Source organism: Leucoraja erinacea, chromosome 4, assembly GCF_028641065.1.
Source record: "Leucoraja erinacea ecotype New England chromosome 4, Leri_hhj_1, whole genome shotgun sequence".
Taxonomy (NCBI): Eukaryota; Metazoa; Chordata; class Chondrichthyes; order Rajiformes; family Rajidae; genus Leucoraja; species Leucoraja erinaceus.
In genome coordinates, this window is record NC_073380.1 from 43,217,570 (window position 1) to 43,237,798 (window position 20,229).

Here is a 20,229-nt window from a genome sequence, read left to right on the forward strand (position 1 = left end):
ATAGCTCACACCCACTAATCCTGGCAACATCCTCATAAATCTTTTCTGAACCCTTTCAAGCTTGATAATATCTATCCTATAATATGGTGCCCAAAACTGAACACAATATTCTAAATGCGGTCTCACCAATGTCTTATACAACTGCAACATGACCTCCCAAATTCTATACTCAATACTCTGACTGACAAAGGCCAAAGTGCCAAAAGACTTTTTGACCGCCTTATCTACCTGCATCTCAACCTTCAAGGAATAACACTACCCAGAGGCCTACCATTTACTGTGTTTGTACTGCCCTTCCTTGTTTGATGTCCTAAAATGCAACACCTCACACTTCTCTGTATTAAATTCCATCAACCATTCCTCCACCCACCTGGCCAAACGATCCAGATCCTGCAATTTTTCACAACCATCTTCACTATCTGCAAAACCACTCACTTTTGCATCATCAGCAAACTTGCTAATCTTGCCCTGAATGTTCTCATCCAAATCATTGATGTGGATCACAAACAGTAACGGGTCCGGCACCGAACCCTGAGGCACTGCACTTGGGACAGTCAATGGAAGTGTCGAGAGCAGTCAATGTTACTATCGAAGAAGGATTGAAGGTACTGTCGTGTATAAAGGTAGACAAATCTCTAGGGCCTGATCAGATATATCAGAGGACATTGTGGGAAACTAGACAGGAAATTGCGTGATTGAAATTTACAAGTCCTTCTTATATACAGGAGAGGTGCCCGGAAGGCAAATGTTGTGCCTCTTTTCAAGAAGGGCGCAGGGAAAATGGTGGGAACTGTAGGCCGATGAGCTTAACATCTGTGGTTCGAAAGTTATTAGAGAGTATTCTGAGAGATATGTTATACAGGCATTTGGATGGGCAAGGGCTGATTAGGGATAGTCAGCATGGTTTTGTACATGGGAGGTCGTGTCTCACAAATCTGATTGATTTTTTTGAAGACGTGACCAAAAAGGTTGATGAGGGCAGAGCTGTAGATGTTGTGTACATGGATTTCAGCAAGGCTTTCGACAAGGTTCCGTTTGGTAGGCTGCTCTTGAAGGTTAGATCACATGGGATCCAAGGAAAGCTGAATGGATAGCAAATTGGCTCCATGGAAGGAAGCTGAGGGTGATGGTGGAAGGTTGCTTCTCGGACTGGAGGCCAATGACTAGTGGTGTGCCTCAGGGTCAGTGCTGGGCCCTTTACTGTTGGTCATCTACATCAATGATTATGAATAGAACATACAGGGCAAGATTAGCAACTTTGCTGATGAGACAAAAGTGAGTGGTTTTGCAGATAGTGAAGATGGTTAAGAAAGATTGCAGGAGGATCTGGTTCAATTGGCAAGGTGGGTGGAGGAATGGTTGATGGTCGAGTCGCAGGTAGATAAGGTGGTCAAAAAGGCTTTTGGCACTTTGGCCTTCCATCAGTCAGAGTATTGCGTATAAAAGTTGAGAGGTCATGTTGCAGTTGGAGAAGACGGTGGTGTGACATCATTTAGAATATTGTGTTCAGTTCTGGGCACCACATAATAGGATATTGTCAAGCTTGAAATAGTTCAGAAAAGATTTACGAAGATGTTGCCAGGACTAGGTGCGAGCTATAGAAGTTGAGTAAGCTGGGTCTCTATTCCATGGAGCGAAGAGGGATGAGGGGGTGGATCTTACAAAGGTTTACAAAATCATGAGAGGAACAGATCAGGTAGATATACAGAGTCTCTTGCCCAGAGTAGGGGATTGAGGACCAGGTTCCATAGGATCGACGATCGATATGATCGAGGACCTTCCTTCAATAGGTTCAAGGTGAAGGGGAAAAGATTTAATAGGAATCCGAGGGGTACCTTTTTCACACAAAGGTAAGTGGGATGGTTGTGCCGAAAGGCCTGTTTCCACACTGTATCATTGTTTAACACTTCCCGTCTTATTGTCTTTCTCCTCAGTAAATACAGACAAGATCACTTTGATTCCCGAGAGATCCCAGTCTCTCTAATTGGCCTTTTCCCCATTATGTATTTATAAAATATTTTCAGATTGTCTTCAATGCTACCTGCCAGAGCTATCTCCTGGCCCCTTTTTACCTTTCTGATCTCCTTTTTCAGTTTACTCCTTAGTTCCCAAAGCTTCTCCAAGAATGCACTTGATCCGAGTTGCTTTTACCTGTCCCATGCATCCTTGTTTTTGACGAACGCCTCAATTTCCCTCGTCAGCCAAGCTTCCTTACGATTGCCTGCTTTGTCCTTCACTCTAATGGGGACGTACATATCCTGAGCTCTCTTCAGTAAACTTTTAAAAACATCCCACTTTGCCAATGTTCTTTTCCCCTGAAATAACCCGCTAGTCAATGAGCAAGACCTTCTCTCATACCCTCAAAGTTGGCCTTTTGCTGGAGAAGACCCGCTCCCTCACCACCATCCGTCGTTTCTACCGCGGTCTCCCCGCGTCGTTTGCCGCCTGGTTCGCCTATCTCGTCTCCCGCCCCTCCTGTCAGGTCGCCAGTCGTTTCCCCACTCCCCTCCCCGGGATGTTCTCCAGCGAAAGGAGGTGAGGCTGTCTCTTACCTCACACGGGCCGGATGGGTTTGCAGGCCACCTGTTAGATTTGGCAATGTTGTGTAACTTTGCAAATGTATTCTTAACATTCTGCTTATATTGCTTAGCCACTGATGTTTCTTTATTTCTACAAGAGATGTAGATTGGCTATTTCATACTAGCCAATTACAGTGCTTGTTAGTAGTAGCTCCGCCTAGTATATGCTTTATAGTATCAAGAGCTTGCTTACGTTAACTAGTAGCAGTAACAGCTCGGAGCTGTAACGTCTGCAGATCCATGCTGTAAGTGATCTAATAAATATGTGTTGTATCTTAATGTGTGTTTGTGTCACATCATTACACCTGTTGAGCATTTTAACACGTGGACCCTCTCCGCCCCGATCCATATCTAAAACCTAATCGAACTGTGGTCACTGGTCCCAAAAGGCTCCTCCACAAATACCTCATTAGCTTGCCCTTCCCAATACTAGATCCAGCGTTGCCATCTCACGTGTGGGGGCCTCTACACACTGTTTCAGAAAACTCTCCTGATCACTTTTGAGGAATTGCACCCCATTTAAACCCTTCACACGATGATTTTCCCAGTCTATATTGGGAAAGTTAAAAACCCCTACTACTAGCTGTCTGCAATCTCCTGGCATATTTATTCCACTAATTCTCATTGACTATTCGGGGGTTTGTCGCACACCACCAACAAGTTGATCATCGCTCTTGTTTCACAGCTCCACCCATATAGCCTCACTAGACAAACCGTCCGTAATGTTACTTCTGAACACAGCCGTGACATCCTCCTTAACCAACAATGCAACCCCCCCCATCCTGTTTTTCCCTCTCCCATCTCATGTACCCCGGAACATTGAGCTACCAGTCCTGCCCCCCACACAGGTCTCAGTCATGGCTACAATGTCCCATTCGCTCGTAGCTATCCATGCCCTAAGGTCATCTGCTTTACCCATCAGGCTGCTTACATTAAAATACGTGCAATTTAAACCAACCCTCTTTTTCCTTTCTATTAGGTACGTACCTGGTCTGCATGCAAGTCGACCTGGCGAGCCTTACGAGCAGACCCCAGGTCAGGTCGCTGTCGTATGGGTGTGCCACGTGCACCACTGCGAGGGGTCCCTTCCACTCGGGAGCTCGGGGTGCCATAAATTAAAGGAGAGCTCACGTCAAATTCACTGGCAGCTGCAAGGCAATAGAATATTTTGACAATTACTTCCAGCATAAGAAAATGCGGTCAAACATAATTTTTGTAGATACATTGTTCATGCACAAGACATCCTGGCAAAGTTCTAACAAGTTAGTAGCAGCTGCTCTGAAGACCAAAAATAATTCCAGCATCTTGCAATGTTAAGCCCCAAGAAATTCAAGCAATTGTAAAACAAAAATGAGTAGCTGCTGTGACTTTCAGCCTGTTCCTGCCAATCCCAAAAGCAGCAGAATTTAGTTTAGTTTCATAACTTCACATGAGCAGGAGGCCATTCAGCCCATCACATTTGTTCCACCATTCAATCATGGCTGATCTATCTTTCCCTCTCAAATCCATTCTCCTGCCTTCTTTCAGTAACCGTTGTCACCTTTACTAATCATGAACTTGTCAATCTCCACTTTAAAAATACACAACGACTTGGCCTCCAAGTTTATTTTAGGTATACAAGCAGCAATCACACACAAACTAGTTCCATCCTACACACCAGGGACAATTTATAGAAGCCAATTAATTCTAAACCAGCATATCTTTGACATTTGGGAAGAAACCGGAGCACCTGGAGTAAACCCACGTGGTCACAGTGAGAACGCACAAACTCCATTCAGGGTCGAACCCAGACATCTGGTGCTGTAAGGTAGCAACTCTATTGCTGCGCCACTATGCCACCCTTAAGGTTATCCCGTGGAAAATTAAAACTGGCCATGTTCCTCAGTAGGGCAAAGGAGGAGAATGTGCACTGCTGCGGTTGTATTAATTACACTGCTATAAATCTTCACTTCAAATGAAAGAAAAGTTCACTTCAACCTGAATGGCGTGATCGTGCAGGGCTGGAGAGGAAGGAGGATTCCTGCACAGCAGTGCTCTGAAGATCTGCTGCTGGAGACGTGGGCATCGGTTGCAGCTCCCCGGTGGAGGTAGAGTCATCCATTCGCTGCCTTTGCGATGGTGGAGACTGCACTCCATCACTGCGAGCTGGAAGAAACATGCATATCTTTAGCATCATGTGCACATTCACCAATGCGCTTTTATAAATACAAGTAATAACATGATTTCTTCATATAGACACCAAGTACACCCATGGGATCATTCAAAATTACAGTTCTGGGGTCAATCTTCCCCATGCCAGACAGGGATCATTCATCAACAACCTTCCCACCATCACAATAAGGCGTTTGTTTCTGGTTTCATTCACAACATCAGCTGGTTATGCCTTCAGGGAGTCTGACCCAGATAACACCCAGTCTCATCGTCGTAAGTAACAAATAACTTAAATGTCATGCCGACTGCCATCAGACCAATTTCAAGATTTCAATGACTACTACCATAGTTAACAAGCTTCAACAAAATCCTGGACAACACCACTGATTATAAACAACTAGATTAAAACTACAGTTGCACGGTACAGGTGCACAACCTTTTATCCGAAAGCCTTGGGACCAGACCCTTGTCGGATTTCGGAATCACAAGGTCCGAAGGCGTTTTGTCAATGACAACGGGTATCATTTTCATTGCACAACATTAGTTTGGCTGCTGAAAATCAATCCATGCCTTCAGGGGAGTCTGACCCAGCCTTAACACCGTGCAGTCTCATCGTGGCCGTAAGTAACAACATAACTTAAATGTGAGCGCCATGTTGCCGGGGTCGGAGCTACAACCGGCGCCGTCCGTTGCCAGCTGGGAGTTGGCAGCCACAGCGCTGCGGAGCTTACTGCACGGCGACCCGGTAAGGCATTGACCGCTCCCCGCCTTCCAAGATTTCAATGAAGAATTAAAGTTTCCCCCATCACCCCCCCCCCTTAACATAGAAGCCCCCTCCAACTGACTAACAAAAGCCCGGTTTACAGATGTTTAACCACTGGCATACAAACAACTGGGTTGACCGTGGGTCGTTTCGGGTCAAGTTTGGCGCCAAACGCGAGCTTTGGTGTGCAGACGACATCCTGGAAAAAATGGCCGGTTTTCAGAGTTTTTCGGTTTCCGGAACTCCGGATAAAAGGTTGTGCACCTGTATCTAAAAGTCTATTTTTCGTCGTAAATAATTCCTGACTTCCGAAGCACATTAAAAGTTGACCTTTTCCATTCAAACAGCTTATCACCATCCACAACAATGCAATTCTCTCCACTTCAAACCACCCTAAATCTGCTGGCGGCATATCTCGGCTGTGCTTCATAACATCTATAGGCTGCAATGCAGCAACTTGCCAGGGCTCTTCAATGGTGACTTCCAAACTCATAACCTCAACGCCACAGTAAATGAGGGAAGGAGCCTAATGGGAACATTGCCACTTGCAAGTTCCAAGTCACACACAATCCTGACTTGGAAATACTTTGCTGTAATTTTATTGTCACTGGATCACTATGGGGAGATGGGAACTTCCCAAAAAGCCGACAGCAAAGGTAATAACACCCCCTACCCCCCCCCCCAACCATCTTTTATGTGATTTCGGACAGTGGTAAGTGTTGACTTTGCTAGCGAATCAACATTCTGGGAATTAATGAAATAATAAAAACACGAGATTAATAGTACCAGTCATATTTACACAGAAATTTGGATACTTCCGCTAAAACATACAGAAGAGCTTGGTAACATTTTGATATAGTATAAAAGACACTACTACTTTTCCAGCCCTTTTCCCAGTTCAGTTTATTGTCATGTGTAGCATGGTACAGTGAAAACCCTTTGTTGTGTGCCATCCAGTAAGCAGAAAGACAATCTATATTACTTAATCTCTGCTCTTGACCGCTTTTGGCCATCTGTGCTGCGATTTCCCCCCCCCCCTTTTTTTTCTCCCCCCCAATCATCCCCCCCCCTAAAACCCACACACCCCTACCCACACCCTCCCTACCCTCTCTCCCCTCCCTCCCCTCCCCACCCCTCCCTCCCCCCCCACACTCCCTACCCTCCACCTCTCAGCATCCCCTCTCACCTCTCTCTCCTCCCCCACCTGCATGCCGCCTCCCCCCCCCCCACACAACCGCACGTTGGGGGAACAGACCCAACGGATCTGCACTTGGTCTAGTACATGATTATAATCAAGCCATTTACAAGTTTAAGTTCAAATTTATTACCATTAGGTCCAGTGAAATATAATTTACCATGCAACGTTACAATTAAAAAAGGACACAATACACAACATAATTCAACAGGGACTTCCACCACAGCATTCTTCACTGTGGTGAAAGGCAATAAAGTTCAGACGGTCCTCTTCCTCCCTCGTTCATCCGTGTTCCGTGCCCTGGCCCTCCCAGTCGCCGCTACAGGTGGGCCGATGTTCAGGTCCTCTGGTTCGGGATGGTCGGAACAGGTCGAGCATACCCCGCGGCCCAGCCCGGCGAAGAAGCGACAAGGAAGAAAGTCGCATCTCCGTCGAGGTAGTTGCCTGAAAATGGTTTCCCCCTATTCCCCCCACCACCCCTCACACAAGACATACAGAGAAACACTATAACAAACTTTTGGACATACTAAACATACTTTTGGACATCCCTATGGTGAATATCCAAATGAAAAATAATCAACTGTTTCATGCAACTTGAGTGCTGGGTGGTAAGACAGTGCAATGGGGGCACGTGAACCAGCTAAATATTTAACTTGTGGTGTCATCAATCTAATAGCCAAAATCATAGAAAATGGGTGCAGGAGGAGGCCATTCGGCCCTTCGAGGCAGCACCGCCATTCATTGTGATCATCCCCTATCAATAACCCATGCCGGTCTTCTCCCCATATCCCTCAACTCCACTAGCCCCCAGAGCTCTATCTGACTCTGTGGCAGGGAATTCCACAAATTCACAACTCTCTGGTTGAAAATTTTTTTTCTCACCTCAGTCTTAAATGACCTCCCCTTTATTCTAAGACTGTGACCCCTGGTTCAGGACTCACCCAAAATTGGGAACATTTTTCCTGCATCTAGCTTGTCCAGTCCTTTTATAATTTTATATGTTTCTATAAGATCACCTCTCATCCTGCTAAACTCCAGTGTATACAAGCCTAGTCTTTTCAATATTTCCTCATATGACAGTCCCACCATCCCAGGGATCAATCTCGTGAACCTACGCTGCACTGCTTCAATCACAAGGATATCCTTCCGCCAATTAGGAGACCAAAACTGTACACAATACTCCAGATGTGGTCTCACCAGAGCCCTATACAACTGCAGAAGAACCTTTTTACTCCTATACTGAAATCCTCGTTATGAAGGCCAACATTCCATTAGCTTTCTTCACTGCCTGCTGTACCTGCACGTCAACTTTCAGTAACCGTTGTACAAGGACACCCAGATCTCGCTGTACCTCCCCCTTACCTAACCTAACCCCATTGAGATAATAATCTGCCCCCTTGCTTTTGCCGCCAAAGTGGATATCCTCACATTTATCTATATTATACTGCATCTGCCCACTCACTCAACCTGTCCAGGTCGCCCTGCAACCTCCTAACATACTCTTCACAGTTCACACTGCCACCCAGCTTTGTGTCATCCACAGACTTGCTGGTGTTGCTCCTAATTCCCTCTTCCAAATCATTTATATGGTAAAAGTTGCGGCCCCAACACCGAGCCTTGCGGCACTCCACTCGCCACTGCCTGCCATTCTGAAAAGGACCCATTCACTCCTACTCTTTGCTTCCGGTCTGTCAACCAATTTTCTATCCATGTCAACACCCTACCTCCTACTAAATCAGTCAAATAACATGTTTTTTTTGACAAATGCACATGTCCAGACCATCACACAAACCAACCTCCCTTCCATTGACCCCATGCTGCCTCGGCAAGGACAGCAGCATAATCAAGGACAAGCTGCACCCTCACCACTCCCTCTTCTCCCCTCTCCCATCGGGCAAAAGATATAAAAATGTGAAAACACACATCTCCAGATTCAGGGATAACTTCTGCCCAGCTGTTATCAGGCAACTGAATCATCCTACCACAACTAGAGAGCAGTCATAAAATACTGTCTACCTCACTGGTGAACCTCAGACTATCTTTGATCAGACTTTACTGTGTTTACTTTGCCCTAAACGCTATTCCCTTATCATGTATCTATACACTGTAAATGGCTCGATTGTAATCATCTATTGTCTTTCCGCTGACTGGATAGCACACAACAAAAGACTTTTCACTGTACCTCGGTACGCGAGACAATAAACTAAACTGAACAGTATGCATTTTGTATTCAACTAATCTACGTTTCTAAAACCTTCAATAACTGCTGATGTGCTTGGGTTCAAGAACCGTAGGACGTACGTGTGGAAGGATTACTGCCTCTTCCTCGCTTGCTTCCTTTACGACTAGGTGTGGATGTTGGGGATGACATCTTTAGTACTAGGATGTGAGAGAGAAAAAAAGTCAACTGGACAATCCAACACGTGTCAGACTTTAATGCGAACAGAGGCTAAAATGCCAGGATTACTTTAGAGACTATCAAAACATAAATTCCACACTTTAAAGGATTTGAAACATAATCAGAGAAAGGTTACACTGAAATCTTATCCCTGGACCATGACCCCACAGACGAGCACCAGGCCATTATTTCAAACACCATTACTGGCTTCATCGCTTCCGGCTCCCTGCCCTCCCAAGCCTCCAACCTCATCTTTCCCCAGCCCCGCATGGCTCGATTTTACCTTATCCCCAAAATCCACAAAGCTGACTGTCCTGGCAGACCCATTGTTTCTGCTTGTTCTTGCCCCACATAACCTATTTTCACATACCTCAACTGTCCTATCCCCCCGGTCAAATTCCTCCATACCTATGTCCAGGACACCTCACACGCTCTTCGTCTCCTCCATGACTTCCGTTTTCCAGGCCCACACTCCCTCATCTTCACCATGGATGTTCAGTCACTCCACACCTCCATACCCCCCCACCAGAAGTCTTAAAGCCCTCCGTTTCTTCCTTGATCGCAGAACCAAACAATCCCCGTCTATTAATACTCTCCTCCGCCTGTTGAAGCTGGTCCTTACCTGCAACAACTTATCATTTGACTCCTCCCATTTCCTCCAAATCCAAGGTGAAGCTATGGGCCCTAGCTATGCCTGCCTCTTTGTAGGGTACGTCGAACAATCCTTGTTCGAGGCGTACCGTGGCCCTATCCCCAAACTCTACCTCTGCTACATCGATGACTGCATTGGTGCCACCTCCTGCACCCATGTGGAACTTACTGACTTCATCGATTTTACCACTAACTTCCATACGCCATTCAAATTCATCTGGACCATTTCCGACATCTCCCTAACGTTTCTAGACCTCACTATCTCCATCGCAGGTAACAGACTACTGACCGACATCTACTGCAAACCCACTGACTCCCATGGCTATCTTGACTACACTTCTTCCCACCCTGCTTCCTGTAAGGACTCTAACCCCTACTCCCAATTCCTCCGTCTACGCCGCATCTGCACCCAGGATGAGGTGTTCCAAACCAGGACATCGGAGATGTCCACATTCTTTCAGGATCAGGGTTTCACCTCTTTGTTTATATTTGAGGCTCTCACCAGGGTCTCCTCTATATCCCGTAGCTCTGCTCTCACTCCCCATCCCCCCCACTAATAACAAGGACAGAGTCCCCCTTGTCCTCACCTTCCACCCTTCACATACAACGGATAATCCTCCGACATTTTCGCCGCCTCCACCGGGATCCCACCACTGGCCACATCTCATCTCCTCCCCTTTCGGCTTTCCGCAGAGACTGCTCCCTCCGTAACTCTTTGTTCAACTTGTTCCTTCCCACCCACACCACCCCCTCCCCTGGTACTTTCCCTTGCAATCGCAAGAAATGCTACACTTGTTGCTTTACCTCCCCCCTCGACTCCATCCAAGGACATTCTTTCCAGGTGAGGCAGAGGTTCACTTCACCTCCTCTAACCTGATCTATTGCATCCGCTGTTCTAGGTGTCAACATCGGTGAGACCAAGCACAGGCTTGGCGATCGCTTCGCCCAACATCTCCGCTCAGTTTGCTTTAACGAACCTGGTCTGCCAGTGGCTTAGCACTTCAACTCCCCCTCCCATTCCCAATCTGACCTTTCTATCCTGGGCCTCCTCCGTGGCCATAGTGAGTCCCACCACAAATTGGAGGAGCAGCACCTCATATTTTGTTTGGGTAGTTTACACCCCAGCGATATGAACATTGACTTCTCCAAGTTCAGGTAGTCCTTGCTTTCTCCCTCCTTCCCCTCCCCAGCTCTCCCATAGCCGACTGTCTCCACCTCTTTTTTTTTTCTTCTTCCCCCACCCCACATCAGTCTGAAGAAGGGTCTCGACCCGAAACGTCACCCATTTCTTTGCTCCATAGATGCTGCCTCACCCACTGAGTTTCTCCTTTAAGTTAGTTCCATACACATCCATTCCACTTGGTGAATTGGAAAACAAATAAACTTGGCATCTAAAACAAAAACAGAAATGCTGGAAGTACTCAGCCAGTCAAACTGCATCTGTGACAAAAGAAAGCAGTTAATTTTACAGGTTGAAGACCGTTAATCATCCTCCTGCTAGCATTTTCTTCTAAATAATTATTTATTTCCCTATGAACATCATGATTAAGTTTTTCTCTAATGAAATCCACATGCAGTATATCCCGGATTCTAGCATTTTAATGTATTAAAAAGGTTTTCTCCAGGTCACCTATTTATCTGATCATCAAAAACATGCTGTAAAAAGTTGGTCTATACTTTTTTATCGTTTGAATAAAATCTCAAAATGGTGTAGAGCCAGATTGCGGGTGATCAGGTGGCTTCTTACCATGTATTGGTTATTTTAATTTTATATGGTTTAGAAAAATGTTCCACAATGTTGTCCTGTCAACTTTAGCTTACGTTAAAATTCTAGCTTTTCTATTCTGGTGTTTGAGACACTGATGAACAGGAGCACCCACAATAGGGAAAACAATTATTCGATAAAGAGAAAATGAGTTGATAAACCAAGATTAATTCAATAGTTTTGGTTTAAATATCGTTTTCACCCATGAGCTGTGTGGTACTACAGAATAGGGAGAACAAAATAAATTCATTACGTTGCCAAATTTTTACACGAGTTTGAACACGTTTAAATAAATAAATATTTTCAAAACAAAAAATGTTTCGATGCGTTCATAATTTTCACTTTCTTTTGATAAAGCGTTAGAAGGCAGTTTAGAGACAAGAAATAAAACTGAGGATGTATCAATCTTTTCACCTTAAAAAAATAATGAAGATGGATCCAACTTTCTCTTTCGCATGAAAACTAAAGTAATCTATTTCTTTTCATACTCGAATTTACTTACACGCTTATCAATGCAAATAAAACAGAATTACAAATACCGTAATAGTCTAACCAGTGCAATACTTTTACTTTTAACTGTAGAATCCACAGCATTTTACCTGATCAACTTCTCCCACAAAGCCCCGTTTTCGCGCGGAATGGATCAGATGACCCGGGCTTCGCGCGCTTTTCTACCCAATCAGCAACTTCGCGCGTAGATATTGGAATAATCTATTTTAGACGGAAGAGAAATCGCTTTGTGAATTGTGCTGGAAGCATGTCACCCCCCCGATAATTTACTTAGTCGGAATTGCAAGTTTATGTGAAATATATTAATAAAAGGCAACGTCTTTCTTCGTAAGGAATTATAGAGAAACAAGATTAAGTATAAATAACTCCCACTCACTTGCGGCATGGAAGTGGAGGGGCGGGCGGAACTTGCAACGTAGAACGTGGGGCGGTCGGTTGGTGCTTGCAACCAAAGATCTTAGAGCTCTGCTCTGCTGTAAGATCTTTGCTTGGAACGTAGAACGTGGGGCGGTTTTGTGCTTGGAACGTAGAACGTGGGGCGGTTTTGTGCTTGGAACGTAGAACGTGGGGCGGTTTTGTGCTTGGAACGTAGAACGTGGGGCCGGTTGATGCTTGGAACGCGGGGCGGTTGGAGCTTGGAACGTCGAGCGTGGGATTGAGAAAGCTGCGACCGGCCGGGATCATGGCCGCGTCGGCGGCTGGGACGCAGCGGCATCTGGACAAGTTGCACAGCCTGCTGTCCACTAAAGACAGCAGAAACGCCTCCGTGGATTCCCACAGCGTTATCACTAACCTCAGCCACGACTTTCTGGATACCAGTAATGAAAGCAGGCTGGGTGCGTATATGCGATAGGACCGCTGACAGAGAAGCGGCAGTTTAATTGTGTATAGCCAAGGCTCCTTTTCTGCAGAGATACTGCCTGACCCGCTGAGCTTTTTTGTTCTCCGGTGTAAACCAACGCCTATAGTTCCTTCCTACACGAGGAACTGGTTTACAAAACAAAGATACGAAGTACTGGAGTAACTCAGTCACTTAGTGGGTCAGGCAGCATCTCTGGAGACGATAGATAAGTGATGTTTCGGGTCCGGACCCTTCTTCGGACTCGGTTTAATTGTGTATGTTTCTTTCAATCCCAGTTCCTGGGGACAGTCACCGCAATCCAAGGGGTTCGTTCACTTTAACCACATACCAGAAAATTAATTGCTTCATTTCCCCAGCCTCAGTTATCATCCAATCCATGTCAAAGCGCCGCCATTCAATTGCACTTCCGGCAACGTTCAGGAATAAACTTTCTAGAACCCATTAAATGCAGAACAAGAACTAAATCCAGGAATTTAAAAATTAATTATTCGATTAGTCTAAAAACAGAAACAGCAAATTATCAAGATTGAATACAAGAGAGTATTAAAAAACACGTTTCCATGCTGTATCTTGCAATTAATCAAAACAAACACAAGTTTGTAAACATGAACCAGCAGAATTAAAAATATATATTTATTGCTTTAACTTGAATATTATTTTGCCCAATGTGATCTATTTTAAGCAATGGTTTGAGCTTACTTCCTTAGGTTTATCTTTCTCGTGCTCAAAATCTAATTTTAATATTGCTAATATAGTGTTTTAAAAACTTAATTTGAATGGATTATTAATACATTTGGTTTTATTTATTTATTTACGAGACATGGGTATTGCTGGCAAAGTCAATACTTTTGACCGTCTTGAACTGAGGAATAGTTTAGTTGAGTTTATTGTCACATGTACTGAGGTACAGTGAAAAGCTTTTATTGCCAGCAGAAAGATTATACATGATTACAATCGAGCCATCCATAGTGCACAGATACGTAACAAAAGAATTAACGTTTAGTGCAAGATAAAGTCCATTCAAGTCTGATTAAAGATAATCCAAGTCTCCAATAGGGTACATAGTGGCTCAGAACCACACTCTCTGTTGATAGGATGATTCGGTTTCCTGACAGCTGGGAAGAAACTCCCTGAATCTGGAGGTATGCGTTTTTACAGATTTTTCCTCTTGCCTGAAGGAGAAGAGGAAGTGGCCAGGGTGCGATTATGATCACCCTTGATTATGCTAGTGGCCTTGCCAAGGCAGCGTGAGGTCTAAATGAAGTCAATAGAAGGGAGGTTGGTTTGTGTGATGGCCTGGGCTGCGTCCACAATTCTCCGCAATTTCTTGCAGTCTTGGATGGAGCTGTTCCCAAACCAAGGTGTGATAGTTTAAGAATTTTGAGCCAGTTTGGAGACCAGATCGGTGACGATTGACAGATGTTAGTAAACTAAATGAATTGTTTTAAAATGATATTTTGGTAGTTTTATTATTGTTGATCCTAGTTCTTTTTTCTTAGTTACACAATCATTGTTGAACTGTTTTTAAAACATAGAACGGTACAGTGCAGGCCCTTTGTCCCACAATGTGCATGCTGAACATGTTGCCAGGTTAAACAAGCCTTCTCTGCCTGTACATGATCCATGTCCCTCTATTCTCTGTGTATCCATATGTCTAAAAGCCTCTTAAACGCCATTATCGTAACTGTCCCGACCACCACCCCTGCCAACGTATTCCAGGTACTGTGGAAAAAAAAACTTACCCTGCACATTTTCTTTAAATTTTGCCTCTCTCACCATAAAACTCTGCTCTCAAGCAGGTCAAACGATCTCGAGCGGTACAAGAAGGCCCTCTATGATCTCCGCAAAGCCATCAAGGATGCCAAGAGACAATACCTGAATAAACTTGAGTCCTGGTATAATCACTTGGGCACACAGAGAATGTGGCAAGGTCTGAATAAGATAACTGGCTGAAAAGCAAGGTCAGGCAACATCATTGGTGATAGTGCGACCCTATCCGATGAACTGAATGATTTCTATACTCGCTTCGAGCAGAAGGCAAACCTTGTTTAACCTGGCCCTTCAGACTCCAGTGTGCCTCTCCTCAGGGTGACTAGCAGTGGTTAGATCGGCCTACCTGAGGGTAAACCGACGAAAAGCCACTAGGCCAGACGGAGTTCCTGGCCGTGTCCTTAGCAGCTGTGTGGACCAGCTAGCGGGAGTATTCGCGGACATCTCTAATATTTCCCTACTCCATTCTGAGGTACCTACCTGCTTGAAGAAGACCACCATCGTCCCAGTGCCGATGAAAAGCAAGACCTCATGCCGAAACGACTACCGTCCAGTGTCCTTAACATCCACCATCATGAAATGATTTAGGAGGCTAGTTATGGAATGCATGAAATACAGTCTACCCCGCGGCCTTGACCTACTGCAGTTTGCCTATTGCCACACAGGTCCACGGATGATGCCATCGCCCTAACCCTGCACTCATCCCTAGAACACCTGGATAAGGATGCAGGCACACCAGGCAGTGAAGAAAGCTAATGGCATGTTGGCCTTCATAACAAGAGGAGTTGAGTATAGGAGCAAAGAGGCCCTTCTGCAGTTGTACAGGGCCCTGGTGAGACCACACCTGGAGTATTGTGTGCAGTTTTGGTCCGAAATTTGAGGAAGTAGATTCTTATAAGGGAATAAGGCCCTAAAGGAGAGAGGTGTCCGCTTCCAGACCCTGCTGGACAAGATGCGCATCACTGGGACTCGGGAACATGCACATATCGTAGTGCACAACACGCAGCGCAGGAGCTGAGGAGGAGAGGCTACTCCATGGAGACACCAGATTACAGCGCCTAGGAGCTGGCAGACCCAGAGATTGGGCGTCTTCTCCAGGCTATGACATGGCAAAGAGTTGGAAAGAGGAGCGAAGATGGCAGTGAGACAGTACGAGAGCGACTACAGGAGTCTGAGCAGACCCTATCCAACTACCTTATATTGTGTCACGACTTCTTTTGGACTAGAAAATAAGTGCTATCGCATGGCGTTGGACGATACTAGGATGCGTGAAATGGAGTGTTTCACCTCTAGTGAGGGGCCCTCTGGGAGGAGGTTTTCCCCTATACCTGCCAACGGGGACTCGGGGTGGCTAGGAATCACCCTTACTTGGAAGTCAGCTGTTTTTTCTTTTTTTAAAGTTTCTTTATTTGGCACATGTTGTCCAGATGTTCAGACCTGCACAGTTCCAAGTTATCTGGAGATTTATGAACGCAATACAGGATTAGGTAAATTAAATGTCACGTAATACTATCAAATTGGTGTCACTCAATGTAAATGGGACGAATAATCCAGTTAAAAGTAGCAAGGTCCTGGCTAAACTGAGAAAAGGAAAGGCTCCGGCACTATTTTACAAGAAACCCACCTGCCTCAACAAGAACACGAGAAATTAAAACACTTTGGCTTTAGAAATGCATTTTATAGTTCCTACACTGATCAATGTATATGTCCCCCAGAGAGTACCAAATGTTTTTTTCAAAACTGTTTGACATTATTGCTTTAGAGACTGAAGGTATTTTGATATGTGGAGGGGACTTCAATGTGGTCATGAATCATAATTTGGATACAGCAAGCCAAAAAAAAACAAGATGCATCTGACCAAGTTTATTAACACATCAGTGCAGGAAATTGGCCTAATTGATGTTTGGAGAGAACTTCGCCCTTTAGAAAGGGACTACATACACAATTCAGTTCCTCATTCTATCTATTCCAGGATTGACTACTTTTTAATGAATATGGGTGAAAGCCACAGAATCACAGTGTAAAATCGGGGTGGCAGATGTATCTGATCACAATGCAATCAGCTTGACAGTACACCTGAATAGTAGAAAAAGAAATACTGTTTGGTGGCTCAGTGGGTATTTTGAATGGTAAGGCAAATGTGGAACAAATAAGGGAAGAGATAAAAAGGTACATAGAAGAGAATGATAATGGGGATGTGGATCCTGTAATACTGTGGGATGCTATTAAGGCAGTTGTACGTGGAAAGCTGATCGCCCTGACATCGTCACAAAAAAAAGGCCCGGCTAGCTACATATGAACATAAAGTAGAAAAATTGAAAGAATTGGAGAAAAAACATAAAAACATACAGGATCAGCTGGTACTAAAACGGATTAAGGGGGGGGGGGGGGGGGGGGGGGGGGGGGAAATAGATGAGATCCTCAGGGAAGATATGGAAAAAAGGGCAAGATTCGTAAAGCAGACCTATTATGAAGCAGGTCCAAAAGCAACTAGATTCCTGGCCAAACGCCTGTGTAAACAGCAGACCTCTAATACAATTCATAAAATAAGAGATCCTAAAATCAACCAATTATCACATGAGCCAGATGAGATAGAAAGAATATTTGAAGAGTACTATAAGAACCTCTATTCTAAACCACCATCAACTGACAAAAGGACAATGAGAAGTTTTCTTAACTCACTCGACCTGCCATCCATTGGTGAGACACAAAATAATACCATTACTTCACAATTTACAGTTAAGGAGCTGGAAGCTGCAATCAGTAGACTTAAGACTAGTAAATCACCAGGCAGCGATGGGTTTCGACCAGAATGGTACAAGGCCTTTAAGAAAGGTAACACCTCTGCTCCTGTCTTGCTTTAACTGGACCCTTAAAGAGGGCAGGGCTCCCCCATCATGGAAGGAAGCAATTATTACCATTTTACCTAAGGAAGGCAAAGACAAAGAGCAATGTAAAAAATTCAGGCCACTCTCAATGTAGACTACAAAGTATTTACCTCAAACATTTGCAAAAGACTCGAGACTTTTGTACCAGATCTGATTAATGAAGACCAAACTGGATTTATTAGGGGGCATCAAACACAGGACAGTATTAGAAGAACCCTCCACATTGTGGATAATGCTCAAAAAAAGGATACAAATATGGTCCTGGTCAGTTTAGATGCAGAAAAAGCCTTTGATGGTGTTAGTTGGGTATTTTTATATGAAGTACTAAGGAGATTTGGTTTCAATGAAGATGCAATTCGGTGTATTAAAACAATATATCAGGAGCCTACAGCTAGGATTAAGGTAAATGGAAACCTATCAAAAAGGATCCAGTTAGAGAGGGGGACAAGACAATGATGCTGTCTTTCTCCTGCTCTCTTTGTTTTGTATATTGAATCCTTAGCACAAGCAATAAAGCAGAGAGAAGACCTGCAGGGGGTCAAAATAGGGGGGAAAGAACATTTCATTAGTCTTTTCACTGATGTCATTATTTTTCTTGAATGACCAGATATATGCCACTCCCTGATGAGCTCAATGCGTTTTACGCACGCTTTGATAGGGAGAACACCGATGTGCCTTCCCGAGCCCCCATTCGCTGTGATGGTATTTCAGTCTCAGTCACAGAGGCCAACGTCAGGAAATCCTTCAGAAGGCTGAACCCCCGAAAAGCGCCTGGACCTGATTGTATGCCTGGTTGTGTTCTAAAAACCTGTGCGGACCAACTGGCTGGAGTTTTTACGGACATTTTCAACCTCTCACTTCTGAGGTCTGAGGTTCTCACCTGCTTCAAAAGGGCATCAATTATACCAGTGCCCAAGAAGAGTAAGGTGACGTGCCTCAATGACTATCAACCAGTGGCACTAACGCCTGTGGTGATGAAGTGCTTTGAGAGGTTGATCATGGCGCAAGTCAACTACTACCTCGACAAAAATCTGTACCCACTGTAGTTCGCTTACCGCCGCAACAGATCAACGGTGGATGCGATCTCGCTGGCCCTCCACTCTGCTCTGGACCACTTGGACAACAAAAACTGATATGTCAGACTTACTCATTGATTACAGCTCGACATTTAATACAATCATCCCCTCCAAGCTGGTTACCAAACTCGCAGAACAGGTCTCTGCGCATCCCTCTGCAATTGTATCCTCGACTTCCTCATTCTCAGACCACAGTCTGTTCGCATTGGTAGAAATGTGTCAGACTTGATAACAATCGGCACGGGAGCATCTCAAGGCTACGTGCTCAGCCCCCTCTATACTCATGACTGCGTAGCCGGTCATAGTGCGAACTCCATCATCAAGTTCGCTGACGGCACCACTGTTGTGGGACGTATCACTGAAGGGGATGTGTCAGGGTATAGAAGAGAGATCGAGCAACTGTCCATATGGTGTCAGCACAATAACCTGGTCCTCAACACCAGCAAAACCATGGAACTGATTGTGGACTTTGGAAGGAATAGGATGAGGACCCACAGTCCCATTTATATCAACGGGTCGATGGTTGAAAGGGTCAAGAGCTTCAAATTCCTGGGCGTGCACATCTCTGAAGATCTTTCCTGGTCCGAGAACACTGATGCAATTATTAAGAAAGCACATCAGCCCCTCTACTTCCTGAGAAGATTACAGAGAGTCGGTTTGTCAAGGAGGACTCTCTCTAACTTCTACAGGTGCACAGTAGAGAGCATGCTGACCGGTTGCATTGTGGCTTGGTTCGGCAACCTGAGCACCCTGGAGAGGAAAAGACTACAAAAAGTAGTAAACACTGCCCAGTCCATCATCGACTCTGACCTCCCTTCCATCGAGGGGATCTATCGCAGTTGCTGCCTCAAAAGGGCTAGCAGTATCATCAAGGACCCACACCATCCTGGCCACACACTCACCTGAAGACTGCAACTACCAGGTTCAGGAATAGCTACTTCCCCACAGCCATCAGGCTATTAAATTTGGCTCGGACAAAACTCTGAACATTAATATCCCATTATCTGTTATTTGCACTTTAACAGTTTATTTATTCATGTGTGTATATATTTATATAATGGTATATAGACACACTGATCTGTTTTGTAGTCAATGCCTACTATGTTCTGTTGTGCTGAAGCAAAGCAAGAATTTCATTGTCCTATCAGGGACACATGACAATAAACTCACTTGAACTTGAACTATGTCTCCCAAATCTAATGAACCTATTTGAAACATAGAAACATAGAAAATAGGTGCAGGAGGAGGCCATACGGCCCTTCGAGCCAGCACCGCCATAACCCGTGCCTGCCTTCTCCCCATACCCCTTGACGCCACTAGCCCCTAGAACTCTATCTAACTCTCTCTTAAATACATCCAGTGATTTGGCCTCTACTGCCCTCTGTGGCAGGGAATTCCATAAATTCACAACTGGGTGAAAACGTTTTTTCTCACCTCAGTCTTAAATGACCTCCCCTATATTAGAAAATAGGTGCAGGAGGAGGCCATTCGGCCCTTCGAGCCAGCACCGCCATTCATTGTGATCATGGCTGATCGTCCCTTATCAATAACCCGTGCCTGCCTTCTCCCCATATCCCTTGACTCCACTAACCCCGAGAGCTCTATCTAACTCTCTTTAATC

At 44.9% G+C, this 20,229-nt stretch overlaps 2 protein-coding genes across 6 annotated transcripts in view; one reads left to right on the plus strand and one right to left on the minus strand.

Annotated features, from left to right (window-relative positions):
* mcm4 (minichromosome maintenance complex component 4) overlaps positions 1–12,477 on the minus strand; it is a 28,463-nt gene extending 15,986 nt beyond the window's left edge. The window contains exons 1-5 of one of the 5 annotated variants that reach the window (XM_055634107.1): positions 12,389–12,477; positions 12,102–12,213; positions 8,990–9,067; positions 4,557–4,724; positions 3,567–3,727 (exon numbers count right to left, since the gene is read on the minus strand). In XM_055634107.1, coding sequence (XP_055490082.1) covers positions 3,567–3,727; positions 4,557–4,724; positions 8,990–9,059 — 399 coding nt within the window. In that variant the 5' untranslated portion in view covers positions 9,060–9,067; positions 12,102–12,213; positions 12,389–12,477. Of the gene's footprint in view, positions 1–3,566; positions 3,728–4,556; positions 4,725–8,989; positions 9,068–11,050; positions 11,096–11,916; positions 12,034–12,066; positions 12,217–12,388 lie in introns of those variants that run through there. The other 4 variants (XM_055634108.1, XM_055634109.1, XM_055634111.1 and 1 more) reach the window with 4 other exon arrangements.
* A 71-nt stretch (positions 12,478–12,548) lies between these two features.
* Positions 12,549–20,229, plus strand: part of prkdc (protein kinase, DNA-activated, catalytic subunit) — a 249,275-nt gene continuing 241,594 nt past the window's right edge. Inside the window, exon 1 of the mRNA XM_055634106.1 lies at positions 12,549–12,848. Within this exon, the coding sequence (XP_055490081.1) occupies positions 12,695–12,848 (154 nt within the window). The 5' untranslated portion in view covers positions 12,549–12,694. The remainder of the gene's footprint in view (positions 12,849–20,229) is intronic.